The 16353-nt window shown below is 36.7% G+C and overlaps 1 protein-coding gene across 1 annotated transcript; it reads left to right on the top strand.

Moving 5' to 3' along the window:
* Positions 1 to 509: 509 nt before the first annotated feature.
* On the top strand, positions 510 to 16117 carry tmem59l (transmembrane protein 59-like). Its single transcript, XM_058760496.1, has 8 exons — positions 510 to 863; positions 2389 to 2494; positions 4485 to 4579; positions 4671 to 4823; positions 12805 to 12913; positions 13126 to 13240; positions 14043 to 14160; positions 14398 to 16117. Exons 1-8 carry the CDS (start codon positions 699 to 701, stop codon positions 14554 to 14556), a joined length of 1020 nt encoding a protein of 339 aa, XP_058616479.1. The 5' UTR covers positions 510 to 698; the 3' UTR covers positions 14557 to 16117.
* Positions 16118 to 16353: the final 236 nt, after the last annotated feature.

The raw sequence follows: 16353 nt of genomic DNA, 5'->3' as shown, positions 1-16353 counted from the left end.
GGTTCCCAAACTTTTGAATGGGGTTATTTTAATAATTGCAGCTATTTTTTTTGTCTTGTGGACTATATGTAAACATCATTTATGTAAAATATCTTACTCAGGACAGTACTAAATATAAAATAACATGCATTTTGTATGATCTCTCTTATTTTGTTAAATGATTCACAGATTCTGCAAGGGGTTCCCAAACTTTCGCATGCCACTGTATATATAAATGAGGCAATTATGAGGAAAATAGGAGTATTTATTTATTTAATTTTTTTACTTTTGAATTGAAATCTACAATTTTATGTTAGATATTATATATATATATAAAGTATACATATAAAACACTATTTTAAGGAGTTAATTATTATTATTAATTTTTAATGATTGTTTTTTAATTTGAGTTTAATTGCTTTACAATCATCCTCATTAGAACTTTATTTCATGTGGTAGAAATGCAACATCTGCGTTGTTACTATTATTTACATTAAAGGCACATTTCCCCCTGTGGTTTCTGTCCACTCCTCGGATCTGCTGCAATGCAATGCACTGGCCGGAGACGCGCAGCGCGTGCGTGATGATGTGAGGAGTGACGACACGGCGCATCAAAGGCACGAGGCTGATAGAGCCGATCCGAAGCAGCTACGGCAGGGACCGGTCGAGACACACCGAACCCCGCAGACGCGCCTGTGCACCGAATCCTGCGGAAAAACATGCTCCAGTTGGGCGGCAGGGTGCGCGGCGTTCCCGCGCTCGTCCCTCTGATTCTGGTGGCGTTGGCGGCGGCATCATCTGATCTGTTTGACAACCAACTGGGCGATATCAATTACTGCAAAAAGCAATGCCAGATGTCCATCAAAAACAAAAGCCCCGCCAAAGTAAGTGCCACGTACCAGATGCTTTTGCAGTATATATTGTAACGGCATGTGGAGAAATGCGTTTAATAGGATTTTGCGTTTACTACTGGTTCAGCAGAGTCGCAGCCATTTGCAGATGTGAATAAATAAAGTCGTTCTGCAATTGAACATCGCTAAAGGGAACGTGCTGGGTTCACTGTTCTGCGCAAAGACACTGCGCAAAGATGGGAGCATTATTTGGCAACACCTCGAGCCAATTCTTAATCGATTCATGGATTTCTGTGTCCCAGTTCCTGGCACCGCATGGAAACGTTAACGTTACTTTGTATCCACCGAGAACAGGCCGAGAACGATGCTTTATGACGCATGAGTTTAACGGTCAGCATGGAGACCTGTCGGCTGTATATCGGTTTAAACCGCAACGAACGTTCTACGTTCTAAATGCGCAAAGCCGAGCGCGGCTATAGAAGCACGCGAGCGCATCTCTATTGTTTGATGATGGCCCATAAACGCTTGCAAAGACGTGGGTTGATATTTGCTCTGTATCTGATATCTGAGGGCGATGCCGTTCAATTGCGGTCGTTTAGCCTATGTGAAGGAATTGCTTTTAAAAAAAAATATATATATATATTCCTTATTTTTTTTACAGCCTGCATCATCTGTTGGAATGAAAATTGATTTTAACAATTCTTATTCTTACAAATTCTAGCTTTAACTGCCGTTAAAAACAGTGAGTTAATTTGATATCAACAGAAGAGATATAACAATTACGATATGTTTCATTTAAGTATTGCAAAAGGTGTGTTTAAATGACTTCTCACGTACTTTATAGAGACTTTAAAATTTAACTTTCATTCATTCGTTTTTATAGAATACCACTCATAATGAAACGAATCGTAATTTATTTCAAGTGGAGCAAAATGAAAGTAATAAAGTTCTTGCAATTCAATAACCTCTCCAACTAATTCCTAAGTGGTTTTGATTAATGAAAGAGTACTGGCTTTTGTGAATCATATAATTCGATAGAAAATCAGACTACATGGGTTGTGCTGTATATTTTTAATTTGCTAAAAAGAACCGGCTCCCAGGAGTCATTGTCCAGGATTTGAAAAAACAGAACTGAGGAAACTTCCCACCTCAAGAAATGTAATGTAAACGTTTCCTGTCAATTCTGACAAGGTCATTGCAGGGTCAGGTGACTTCTGTTACACTTAAAGGTCATGAATCGACCTTCCATGGGTTTGAATCACCACACTTTGCCCTTCCATCTTCAAACATCGTCCAGTGCTCTGCTGTCTCTACCCACAATCAATCCTCGATTCTGATGTGCCATTAGAAAAACCGTGTGCATGTCGCATCTTGCATAATGATTTTCAGGAAGTCATCTTGGATATTGCATTAAACATCATTTGAGAAAACCTCCATGCGACCACAACCTCCCTGTGGATAAAAACAGCAGAACATCAATTAAAGTTATTCTTGGAGTTACATATATCACCCTACAAAAATCTTCATTCTGAATGAAGCCTTTACCTTGTTCCTACAGGACTCCATCATGAATGCCTGTCACCGTGGCTGTCGGCTCTACTCCATCTGCCAGTTTGTGAATGGAAATACAGGCGTCAATACCAGCAAGGAAGAGTGCCAGGGAGGTATGAACTATTTTGACCAGTTTTGGGAAGTAGCTAACTAAAAGTGCCAATACTACTAACTTTTAGTGAGTCAGTTTGTCCTAAATGATCCTCTTACTCACATGTAACGTCCAAATTCATTCTTGTGAAACGGTTTGTTCAGATACTTCATGTAAATGAACAGATTTGTTTTTCAACTCCCTGCACAATGATTTGGACTTAGTTATGTAGTTTTGTTTTGGTATGTAATGTACATTTACCATGTGAAGGTTTGATATTATCAGACTAATTGAGATTCATTCAAAATCCTTTACATTTTTGTGATTAGCTTGTAGCTTGCTAAGCTACAGTTTCAGTTTCTTTCACCTTCACGTTAAAATGTCCCGTATTTCACCCACAAAAATTTGATACAGTAAATGTGACCGCATCTTGAAGAGAGAGTTCACCCAAAAATGAAAATTACCCCATGATTTACTCCTCCTCAAGCCATCCTCGTATATATCTTATATATTTATGAATACATTTGGAGTTATATTAAAAATGTCCTGGCTTTTCCAAGCTTTATAATGGCAGTGAATGGCTGTTGAGATTTTAAAATCTAATAAAGTGCATCCATCCATCATAAAAAGTACTCCACATGGGGGTTAATAAAGGCCTTCTGAAGCGAATTGATGTGTTTGTGTCAGAAAAATAAATATATTTTAACCTTTATAAACCGTAATCTCTAGTTAACGTTAACTGTCGTACATGTGTTCATGAGAGAGTGGCGTTCCAGCGGATGACGTAGACATAGCGTAAGATCTGGTGAGAATATGCTAGTAATGTGCTAGAGATTACAGTTTATGAAGTTTTAAATATGGATATTTTATGGATATTCGCTTCAGAAGGCCTTTATTAACCCCCAGAGCCGTGTGGAACACTTTTTATGATGGATGGATGCACTTTTTTGGGCTTCAAAATCTCAGCCACCATTCACTGCCATTATAAAGCCTGGACATTTTTAATATAACTCCAATTGTATTCATCTGAAAGAATAAATATATATATATATATATACACACACACTCTTAGGATGGCTAGAGAGTGAACTATCCTTTTAAGTCCTGTTTTTCTGCCCCAAAATCTCTTGAGCTAGTATCATAACTGATTTCAGCGCTTGTAGACACAAACTTACCAAGAGGACCTGATCGCAGTTTAATGGCTTGGTCGCATTTGCAAAAGTTTTCCTGTCTATCATCAACAGTGTAATCATGTATGAAACGCAGCTCACAAAAAAGTCACTTTCAAAGCAAGCTGCTTTTTGTTGGTCAACGCAGTAAATCAGTGTGACTGACAACAGGTGTGGAAATTATTCGCCCTCACACAAAATTCTACATTTCTATTGAAATGCCAGGATTTCTTCAGCAAAAATTCGGCACACAACAGTAAATGTGACCACACCTTATCTTTCACCCTATTGCAGAATTCCCAATCATAGATTATTTTGCAAAAAATTTGCAGAATTACTTTTGACCATACTTAAAGTCCTATTTTTCTGTCCGAAATCTCTTAAACGCATGCCGTAATTATAATTCCAGTGCTTGTAAGTACAAACTTCCCAGGAGGACTCAAACGCAGCTTAAGAACCACTAAAATATATCAAATTGGTGCGCTAGTACAAATTCAAAGCGAGAAAAACTGTCTCTTTTTGCCTTTTCAAAATGCGTTTGACAACGCTAATGTTTTGGAATGAAGTGCACATAGCCCAAGGACATATACTATAGAGTGTGCAGACAAGCTGATAGCGCTCATTTTTATCTAGAGATGGTATTGTGTGCTAGTGGCAAACAGAGCTGTCAGTGGGAAGCTGCTAGGCATGAGGGAAGCTGTTTTATTGAAAATCAATCCTGCGCTTTCTGGTGCGGGAGGCTGCTGCTCAGATGTTTGTTGATATTGATGACTGCTTGACCGTGGGGAGGGTTGAATGGAGATGGTGCCGCCTGACAGGTATCGTTTATGTGTGTGTGTGCAGCGTGCCAGGAGGCCTACAGTAAACTGCTGGAGCAGGAGGCGTGCAGCACAGGGTGTGCCAGCCAACCCACTGAGCCGGAGATCAAACGGAGGAAGGTACGACTCTCGGTTGTTTCCTTTTGGGGTTGCAGTGATGTTTTGACATCTCTATCAAACTCCATTAAATTGCTCTCGGCTTGATCTGCAGCTCAAGGCCCTGACCAACCGGCCCAAGCCCGTCTCTGTTATGGATGCCGTGTCTAGCTGGTGCAATGACATCGTCAGTTCCGCCCAGAGCTTCATTTCTTCCACCTGGACTTTCTACCTGCAGGCTGATGACGGGAAGGTTGTTGTGTTTCAGGTTTGTCTGTCGGCGTCTCTGCGTTCTGAGAAAACCTCAACTGTGGTTCTCAACTAGTTTTGCTTTAAACAGTAACGAAATTGTTTAACAAAACTAAACATTTGTTCAGTTTTGTTAAATAAACAATTTTGTTACCTAATATCCTGAAAACAAAATGGCCCCCCGGTGTTATTTTAGTATTATTTATATACTACAGTATTTATTAATATTTAGAATTAGCTTTTATTTATTTATTTATTTCAGTTTTAATTTCAATTAGTTTTAGTAATTTTATGTAATCGTTTTCAGTTTTGTTTGTTTGTTTGTGTGTTTTTTATTTCAGTTTTTGTTTTGGTACTTTTTTAAAAATGATTTTGTTAGTCACCAAGACAACATTTCTAATTTTCATTAAATGTTTTTCGTTGAAGTTTTATATAGTGTCTACTATTTATATTTATATTTTATTTTATTTCAGTTAACAAAAATGTTTAATAGTATTAGTTTTAATTTCGGTGAAGTTTTATATAGTGTCTTATATTAGTGTTTAATATTACTGCTCCGGGTGTGTGTTCACGGTGTGTGTGTGTGTTCACTGCTGTGCGCTTAGGATGGGTTAAATGCAGAGCACAAATTCTGAGTATGGGTAACCATACTTGGCCACATGTCACGTCACTTTCACTTTAACAATAAAAATACTGAATTTACCTCTCAGAGTAAAAAAAAGTAAATTAGTTATTGCATAAAAAAATATTTATACTTTTGAGTTTGAGAAATTGAGAGAAACAAATTCAAAATTATGAGAAATAACATCCCAGTTGTAAGAAATAAAGTTGCAACTTAACTATTTTTAATTTAAATTTGTTTTAATTTATTACATTTTTTTTTTTTTACTCTTCTATTCAGCAATTTTATTAACATGATTTAAAAACAAATGCATTTAATAAAATGTACAATATTTAATGAAAAACGTAATAATATTTAAAAAAAATTTATTTTTACACATTAAATATTCAATATTTCATTATTAACCTGACATACACCAAATTCTTTCATCAAATGCTTTCTAAATTTCAAGGGCTCCATGCTCTTGGCATAATAAATTAAGAATAAACAAGCCACTCAACCTCTGATGTCTGCAACAAAATATATGGGAAGCATTTTCTCCTCCATTTCAAATGTTTTGAGTTTTATTATTTGCATTTAGCATTGTTTTTCCCTATCAGATCAGACCTGTGACCCATTTTTGGGTCGCAACCCACCAGTTGAGAATCACTGGTGTAGAAGATTCCACTAGTGACTCTCATATGCTCTTGGTTTCAAGATCTGGTATGTTTTACGAAGGTTGCGGTCACATCAATGCACTATTGGGATCATATGAGCGCATGGGGCTGGTTCTTCAAAGAATGATGTTAAATCAGAAACCTTATTCTCCCTGGAGGTCATCCAACTCTATCCATAGCCTGACATGTTTTTGTGAGATTCCTGCTGTTTCTAAACTAACTACAATCATCAGACGACCGCAAAAACATCTTGTGAATAAAGATAGTTATGTAAAAAATTTACTTCACAAAGCGTGACTTAAATAATCCAAAACAAATAGAAATGTAGAAATTCATGACTACAAACCCATCCATGATTTCTCAGTTTAGTCGCAGCCCTGATGAATGTGCGTTTAATGGTTGTGACAGGAGAAGAGGCGAGAGAAAACCTCCACAGCTGTCCTGCGGCAGGCCTAGCCTGTATTTAGCGGTCAGCTGGAAGACGGCCAGCCCGAGTGAAGGACTGACACGGGCCAGAGATTGCACAGACAGTGAAAACCCGAGATTTAGCGGTAGCATCACGCTACCTATGCGCTAAATCGAGCATATGGAATTAGAACTTTGTCGAAATGGCGAGACTCAATTTCTGGGGGAAGTGGAGCACTAATGATGGGCTTTTTGCCTCGGGCGTCTAAACAGAGAAAGGAAAACAGATTGTTTTTCAACAGACCTGCTGTGGTGTGCATTTGGCTCAGATGATGCAGTTTTCACAGTTACGTGAACCTCTGCACAACTGCAATATAAATAGCACGGCATAAAAAACAGAATATGGAACTTTAGACTTGACAGGGTGTGAGCCGGGTTTTGAAAGCTTCCTCCATAAATGTGATTTATGCTATAATCCGTTTGATTTTTGTGAGGAACTAATGAAATGTATCTTCGGAGGAAAGTCTGGAGGGAATTCTTGCACTTCAGAAAGACCTTCCCCAAGTGCTTCCCACAGCACTGCACAAATTTCCCTGAAGTTGCATGCTGAAAAAAAATCCAATAACTAGCAAGTAGTATTGGTAGAATCCAAATGTAAAATTCTTTATGAACCAGCTTGTTCAGCTCTTTAATTGATTTTTGAAGTTCTCCAGTGGAAGTTCTACTGACGCTCAAGTTCTCCATGAGTAACTGTAACAGTAGAATAAATTTCATTTGAACATTTGTGAGAATATGTAGACATCAAAATAAAACCATAAGACAGGTATTTTTAGACATCTTTTATACCGAATTTTTCAGGCAATATGTTTGTGAATGAGTAGCGCTATGTTAATTATTTAGGCTTAAATGTTAAATCTTAAAATTTCAGGTGGAATATTTTGGTTATGTACAAGTTTAACTTAATCGAGCTTAATGCCTAATCGACCTTAATGCCTTTTGTGGCAAAATGGTGATTACCAAAAAATTATTTTGACTCGCCCCTTGTTTTCTTGAGGCGAATGTGGCCAACTTTTAGATAATTTAAAAGCATCTTAGAAATTTATAAGCAGTTACACAAATTTTTCTGTGTATTATTTGAGCTGTAAAGCTGTTTAAGTTTATGTTGTAAAATTGGATATAACTTTACACCGGTTAGTAAGCGTTTTTCCACACTAAAATCATTGTTTACGTCTTGTGGTTGTACTAGTGAAACTGTTTTAACATTTACAGATCGGCCCCATTCACTTCCATAAGTGCCTCTGTAACCCAGATATTTTATTTATTTATTTTTTTAATTAAAATAAAAAGCTATATAAAAATCCCCCAATCCCCCAGATAAACGCTATGATCTGCAGCCTAGTTTCACATCAGTACCAGGCGGACATTTGACATTGGTTACACTGCAGTCTGGGCTTAATGTTTGTCCGTTCTGTCCAGGGTTTTGATGAGTCCCTCAGAGGTAATCAACAGGAATCAGACTATTTCCTCCGAGCTGAAGGGTAAACACGACTCTGTTGCTGAGTAGCCACTGATTGGTGCGATGGATTTTTGTTTGGAAGGAGGTCGGCCATTTTGTTTAAATTCTGGACTAGTTCAATGTGGATGGCTGCTACATGCGAAAAGACAAGTTTGGAGAAAGCAAGCAAATTCCTAATAAGGGAAATGGAATTGTTTACTATGAAGTCAACAATCTTTGCCTCGTCTTCTTGGCAGTCTCGTAAGCTGCATTGATCACCTTTGGCGAGTTCTGCGGTAATGCGTGACAGATGCACATCAGACCGCTTTCACTAATGGCAAGATTCCATTGGTCTGTGGCCAGTCAACATTAACTTCCTCAGATGTTCATTTTTCCCCCTTTGATTCTCATCCCTTGCGGACATCTGGATTCAATATTTTTGACAGCATCCCTTTCAATTAACGCAACTGTGAGATTCAAGCTTTTCGCAGAGCTAAATTGCCCATACAATGTTGCATTTCATGACTTCATGTTTTCACATGTTTGTTTATGTAAAGAATTAGTTTATCCAAAAATTTGAATTCTGTTCTCATCCTCGTGTTGTTAAAAACCCATATGACATTCTTTTCTCAATGGAACACAAACAAACATTTTTAGACATGTGACTTTTCTTTTCCATACAATGTAAATACCATTCAGAAAGGATGCAATAACACCATAAAAGCGGCTATATTTTTTGCAAGTCTTGCAATAGCTTTGTGGAACAAAACAAAATTCAGTCAATAGGTTATTCCTATTCAAAAACTATGTTTGCAAGTCATTAGCAATGTAGTTCTGAAACACAGTTCCAATGAACAGTTGTGAACAAGATCGCAAAGTTGTGTGGTTGAAACTACAGCTCTCGGCCTGTGATTTGAAATGTAGTTTTTTGTTAGTACAACATATGGACTTAATGGATGGTGCTCTTGAGCAAAATACGTAAGCTAACATGTAGTGCAATCTATGTAGCAATGTAGTGAATTTCTTTCATTTCATACATGTACTAATTTAATTCAACGTTTTTTTGTTTTGTCAAAAGAATAAAAGCACAGTTTTTGAAGAGTGAGCATGTGTGAATGTGCTCTAGTACCACGATTGAATCAAACATCTGAAATAAAGCAAAATTAGACCTCAGATGCCATGTTTGTTATTTACAGCAATAATCTGACATGAATTTGATCTCAAACCAGAAGTTAATCTCCGGTGAGAAGTGACGAACGCGTAAATGCAGAGGGGAGAGCAAAAGAAAACACCGGTCACAAATTCGAAGTACAAAATGAGGATTTGTAAATGAAAATGTTTGAGGATTTCGATATAAGCCAAGAGGAGACTGGTTTTCCTTTACTGTGAACAAAACTTGTTTTTCGCGAGACTAGCATATTCTCACCAGAACTTGCGCTACGCCGTCTGCTAGAACGCCACTCTCATGAACGTGGGTATGAAAGTTATAGGAAGCTAGAGATTACGGTTTTTAAATATTCATATTTTTCTTACACAAATGCATCACTTCACTTTTAGAAGGACTTTATTAACCCCTGGAGCCGTATGGAGCATACTTTGTGATGGATGGATGCGCTTTTTTGGCCTTCAAAATCTGGACGGCCATTCACTGCTGTTAGAAATCTTGAAAGAGCCAGGACATTTTTTTTATATATAACTCCGATTGTGTTTGTCTGAAAGAATAAAGTCTTATACACCTAGGATGGCTTGAAGGTGAGTAAATCATGGGGTAATTTTCATTTTTGGGTCAACTATCCCTTTAAGCAGCGAGTTGCGCTGTTGTACATGAAACGCACCCTTGAATGATTTGTTCATTAATCTGACTTATTTAGTTCTCAAGATCAATATAGTGCACGTCATACGAAGAACTTTTATGATGCTTTTACCCTTTTTGAAGCTTGAAAGCTTCACTCCCTGTAATGGCTGTAATTCACTGTAATTGCATAAAAAAGCGCGCAGAAAACAGACTTCAGATTTTCTCCCCGCAGAAGAAAGTCATATGGGTTTAGAACATGATGAGGGTGAGTAAATGATGACAGGATTTTCATTTTGTCTGAACTGTTCCTTTAATCTTTAGAAATTAAGATTGAACACACCAGTCAGTTATACATATGTAAAAAGTACAATCCCAATGTACTCCGTATGTGTCCAGTAACAGACTATTAGACTGTAGGAATAACATGACACTCCAAACAGTTCCTTGCGCTCTCGTCTACCATGGCTTGATATGAATAACCATGTGTCTTTGCCTCTCTGTGGTCATTTCGGAGGTTCATGTGAGCCTCCCCAGAGAGGTTATCTCAGAGGTCAGCTCTGCTGAGCCCAATTTAGAAGAACTCTGTGGAAGAGAGCAAAAATCTCTATTTAATAAGATCTCAAGGGGGAACTAAAGAAACATAGTCTGAAAAAACATGTACTAATTTACACATACAGGGCAAGATGGAGGGGCAGAACGGGACACATCTAGTCGTAGACTAATGAGACAGATATCAAATCACATCCTTTGGATCCTGCTTGAAAGTGGCCGCTTAAAAGCTCTTATTCAAGTCAAGTAGTCCCCTCGCTCTCGTCAGAGTTGGCGTGTAGCACTCGGTTTGACCAGCGTGGCTTAGCGCTGCCAGGCAGCCATGTAATTGAGAGTGGAAAGAGGGACTCCGTTAACACCGTGTTCCTGCATGGTTTCTCAAGCTGGAAGCAGCTGACTGTAGCTTTTAAGGATTCTTGATGGGGTAAACCGAAATGTTGACTTATCCTTCTTATGCCATGTCCTTACCGGGTGCAGCTTGACAATAATTGAGGGGTAGTAGTAGTAGTAGTAGTATGTCTGTTAGACAGGGTTTCCGCAGGGTCTTAAATTTAGTTCTTAAATCAAATTTAAGGCCTTAAAAATCTTATATTGTACAAGAAAGTCTTAATTATGATTTCAAGAGGTCTTAAATTTGGAGACGGAAAGACCAGAATTGCGATATGGCTGAATGTGACGATTAAACTTCAAAAGGCTATGATTTAATTAAATAAACATGAGCGCTGCACGTTCAAAGTCCTGTGCAGTCACTGCACAGTTTTGCATCTCTGAGCAACATGATGGTGTATCGTTCCTGAATTAATCATTTTAAATGAAACCATTTAAATGATTTGGTTCAATCGCAATGACTCACTTATTAACAGTGACTTGCTGCCACCTACTGGCGGTTTTAATTTCACATTTAAATTATCTTCATTTTTTTAAATAATTTAAATAAAATCAGTTTTCAACGTTTTATGTTTCAAATATCAAAACATAATTTATGCATTTGTAACTGCAGGTTAGCATTTTATGTCCCTCTGAGCTGCATTAAACAGTGTGTAAATACATCTAAATGATACTTCAGATGCATTGCAAAGATCAATTTTGTTGATACTGATTTCGTTTGCTTGGTAACAGCCCAAATGCAAGAATTTGACTCAAAAGATGATGCACGCTTTTAGAAAAAAAACAGCTTAAAGGTAAAAATGCCCATAAAACTTATTTTTAAAAGATTAATTTCTATCATTGCTGTGAACTGACCACACAGAATATAAAAAAAATTCAGCAGTCAGCTGTCCACGGTAATCTTTAAGATATCAGTACAATAACACTCAGCAAAATATCATCATCTTATCATTTTCAATAAAATCCCAGAAAAGATATCATTTTTTGTCAATATCACACACCCCTAATTAATGTTATTTAATTTATTGGTAATTGTTTAGATCAATATAATAATTAATAATTTTGACTTATCCATTTTCTTAAAAATGGTTTTAAGGCTGAAATGTAAAATGTATCATTTTATAACACTTTTTGTTTTTGTACAATCTGAATTGTAAATTATGCTTTTTACAGTAATTTTACAGTTTAATATGGTACTATAGACATTGCCCTACCCTGCTAATATGGTATTAATTTTAATTATTTATTAATTTAATCCTGCAGAAACCCTGGTTAGAGCACTAATGCTGTGCAAAGTGGCAAAATCACAGCCAGTTAGACAATATTTGGTGCTTATTAAACAGGCATTATATGTTGAGCAGGATCTGGACCAGTGAGATTCCACTGTGGGCGTGGCTACAAAGTGAAACGCAAACAAAAAAGTAAACAAAAAATATATATTCCTGTCTGTGCTGCTTGTCAAGGTTGTTGAGAAAACAGCTGTAGGTTATAAAAATATTTATGATTATAATATAAAATGTAAAAAAATAAAAATAAATAAAAGACTTGCACTTGATCTTTCAGAAATCATTCTAATATCTAATATTTTAATTTCTTTAGGAAAAAATAAACAGCAGTGTATATACCTCAGATTTTATTTGAACATAAATTAAATTTTCTTAAACTTTTTCATGACCCCAACTATTTCAGATTGACTAAACGACGTCACTGTTACCACATAAACATATAGGCAGTGATGACCCAGTTTCATTAAATATTGTAAATGACATCAAATCAATGATTACTCTTGAGAATCTGTTTCTGCTCATTCTAGCTGTTAGTGATGCAGGAGCTGATATTTTTAAAACGTGCCCTCGATGTCATCTCATTTAACTGTGCTATTCATCATCTGCATGTTTGTAAGAATCATAGCATTTTTATGTCACTCTGCAGATTGTATTTCTGCTTTCCCGCTCTGTGCATGATTGTGTTGAAATCCTCACCACAACAAAACGGTCACATACCCAACCGTTTCATTCAGAAGCCTTTCTGCTGAGTAAATCCCATAATGCTGTTTCCTGCCCTTGACATTGTGTTTGTTGATTGTCCCAGAGCCAGCCAGAGATTGAGTACTCCTTGCCTGAGTTACAAGCCCCGCGCTCCAACGTGGTCGACAAACCCTGGCCCCAAGTCAACTCCCACACACAGCGGCCACATACTGGTAAGAGTGACCGCTTTTTCACCCCCAGATGGCTGCTGACAGCTTTCTTTTTTTCCTCTGAAAGCACATTTAAGTAGAGCCAAGGACCAGAGCTTGAGCTTTGACTTTCATTTGCGACACATCCGGCGCCACACCGCTGTAGTTTGTCCGAAGCTGGAGGATCATAAAATCAATGTCCACATGCTGAAAGTGCTGCCTCTGCATCCTTCCAGGTGGGCGGTCACATGGGGAGAGGAATGCGGCAAAACCTGGGGCAAAAGCAAAGCATGTCAGCCAACATGCCGAGGACCCAGCTGCTGAGCACGACTTCCTGGGCTGCATGTCAAGGTGAAAGGGACTTTGTTTTTTTGTTTTTTTCAGTCAGGGCATGTTTAAATGTTCAAACAGCTTGATGGTCAATTGATCATCTACATAAAAATATTTAAGTTGCATTTTAATGTGGTTATGTCACAGTAAACATTAAATTTTTATATAAATATATATATATATATATATATATATATATGTATGTGTAGGCTATATGAAGAGTTCAGATGCAAAATGTCACAAGCTTTTTTATGAAATGTTTAGGTTTAGTAATTTCACTGGCAATGAAAGGGTTATTGAATGCCAAAATTTCAACAAAAAAGTATATAAATTTGTGTTTCTATCATTTCTGTAGTTTGTAGAAATTATATTTAAATATAAATAAAAATTAAATAAAATTATATATTATAAATTAATATAATAATAAATAAAACATATTTTTGTTTGTAATTTAATATTTTATACAGTTTTATATATATATATATATATATACATATATAATTTTTACATGTAACTTACATATTTTATATAATAAAATATTTACATATTTAACATGCATATAATTTATATTTAAATATATAACTTTCTAATATATGTAATTTTGTGTATGTATTTTTATAAATTTATATATTCTAATATTTTAAACGCGTTACAAATAAAAATTAATACATTTAAGTATTTTTTAAATGTATATAATATATTTGTGCATTAATAAACTGAAACTAACTAACTTTCTTTTTTTTTTTTTTTTTTTTAAAGTTTCATAATTTCTTAATGTATACATCATCAATATGTAACTTCTCCCCACGTGTCTTTCCCCTAGGCGCTCAGGGCTGCCGCGTTGGATTTTAGCAGCTTGTCTCTTCCTGTCTATCATGGTGATGCTGTGGCTGAGCTGTGCCAGTCTGGTCACAGCACCCGAGCAGCACATCAAGACTCAGGTACCCGTTCATTCATCAAACAAACACTACCAAAGAAATACAAGCCAGACAAGGAGAGAATATTTCTTTAAATGAATGAGTTGGAGCAGAGGAGAAGCAGCCAACAAGTATCCAGCATATATATAGCCTACATATATGAACTTCTTCAAAAATGTGACTACTTGAAAGAAGCTCTAATATAGATTTGAATACATAATTTGGCAAGTTAAATGTTGATAATCAATGTTGTATCTACAGCTTAGCATCAACGGAGATAAAGAGTACATGGATGACACCCAGAAGGTCAACCCCTATCATTTGACGCCAGTGATCGCAATGACAATTGGCCAATCGGAGGAGAACAAGGAGGCGGGGCCGCTTCCGGTCAAGGTTGACCTCAGCAAAACATCTCTGTAAAAGCACTGAAGAGGTCGATACTTTTGACGACTAGGGTTCAACTCATCTCCAGAGCTATTTCTCGCAATTTAAGGGGAAGTTACATTGTTTTTCTATATAAAAAAACAAAACAAAACATGCATGATGACATTTATTATATCGGTTACGACGTACGTCCTGTCTGAATACTAGTCTTCTCACTGAATTCACAAAACCTCATGGAACTGTAGTATAGGTGCTTGTTCACATAATGTACTAACGCATTTTTGACTATAATGTATACATACACTAGAGCTCGTGAACAACTTCGCAACAAGTTTCTTATCGCTGTTGTGATATGTTCTTATCGAATTCCTAAAAAACGCACTGTATAAACACAGGGGCTCAGATGGTAGATTGCGCCACAACCTCAAAAGAAGAGCAGGGTTATTTGTCAAGCTTTGGCGTTTAGATACTACAGCGAACGTTTAGTTTTACGATGAATACTTTCAAAGCGCCCCTCCCCGTTATTAATTAGCGTCACATTTGAACTGGAAGATGAGCTTTGAAGGTAATCTGTCAGAGAGAGTCGCACTCTAGATTCTCACTTTGATGTGAAGCGAGCAACGAAAAAATCAAACGCAGCCAATTAGCGAAAGATCTGCTTTCGTAACAACGTTTACAAAACATGAATATGTCCTTTGAACTGATATGTAATCAAACTGACAAGGACTCTTAATTACTTTACAGATTGTGAATGCTGGTAGTTTGAAGAGTTAAATTAGGATTTTGTTCAATTGTATAGATAAATTTTAAAAACAGTCTTTATAGGCTTTAGGATGTTTTGTATGCAAGCAGGTATTGAGGCGATTTTCATATGCATAATTATACATCCATAATAAGCCTGACTAAACTACTCACATTCATGTCAAGGAAGCATGATGTGTATTTATTTATTTATTTATCTATTTATTCGAAGCTTAAAGCATATGCCTGTAGTCCTTCATCTCTCATTTAGCTCCTTTAGATTTTCTGATGCATAATTGTAAATTTATTCCCAACATAAACCATTATAGAGAGGAAAAAACGCTTGCTGTTCAGACCGAATGTGAATTATTGTATTATTCCAAAGCCTTTCCCCTTATATTCTTCATCTCTGCCCGAAAAAGTGATGGGGTGGAGTTGGGGTGGGTTTTGAACGCCTAGCACCAAGCTTTGACAAATATCTTTTGTAACCGCAGAATCGACAGGCTTTCATGGCACTATTTGTCTTGTGCTGCTATTTTTCCCCATTTAAGCCCAGTCACAGTGCATGCTAGTACGCTACGAGACGTTGAATATATCGTCCCATCTATTTTGGAAGCAAACTGCTCTACGCTCGTGATCTTTGTGTTTTTGCTTAATGTTCAGTAGGCATTGTAATTATGACCATAGATTACTAAGAAGTCAAGAGGTGGGATACCTTAATAAGCCATTTAATATCTACTGGTTCATCATTACTGTATGAAATACAACTCCGTAATATCTTTTGTTTCTCTCTTTTGAACAGTTTCCCATAAGATACTCCATAATATCAGACGAATAAAGTGTTTTCATGTTGTAATTAAGCTGGTGTGGGTCAAGTTCCTGTTCCAATAAATTCTGACAATATTAAAATAACCAAAGCAAAGTCAAAAAAGCTAAAGTTTAGCGAACTGTTTTATGGTAAAATGGGGTAAAGTAAAATGTTATGTATATGACTATACATCAGTTATTATTATTGCAGGCCAGATCATTCTTAATTGTATACATTGGGAGTAATGGGAGTCCTGTTTCACCTTGGTCTGAAAAAGGTTAAAG

Source organism: Onychostoma macrolepis, chromosome 22 (genome assembly GCF_012432095.1).
Source record: "Onychostoma macrolepis isolate SWU-2019 chromosome 22, ASM1243209v1, whole genome shotgun sequence".
NCBI classification, from domain to species: domain Eukaryota; kingdom Metazoa; phylum Chordata; class Actinopteri; order Cypriniformes; family Cyprinidae; genus Onychostoma; species Onychostoma macrolepis.
The sequence above is the reverse complement of the archived record's forward strand: the minus strand, read 5'-3'. Positions and strand labels throughout refer to the sequence as shown.

What these genes read in the sequence shown, in the direction of transcription:
- tmem59l (XM_058760496.1), top strand. Translation starts at nt 699, where the DNA reads ATGCTCCAGTTGGGCGGCAGGGTGCGCGGCGTTCCCGCGCTCGTCCCT. An exon ending in CACACAGCGGCCACATACTG is followed by an intron (nt 12,914 to 13,125) that starts GTAAGAGTGACC and finishes GCATCCTTCCAG; the next exon opens with GTGGGCGGTCACATGGGGAG. An exon ending in AGCAGCACATCAAGACTCAG is followed by an intron (nt 14,161 to 14,397) that starts GTACCCGTTCAT and finishes TTGTATCTACAG; the next exon opens with CTTAGCATCAACGGAGATAA.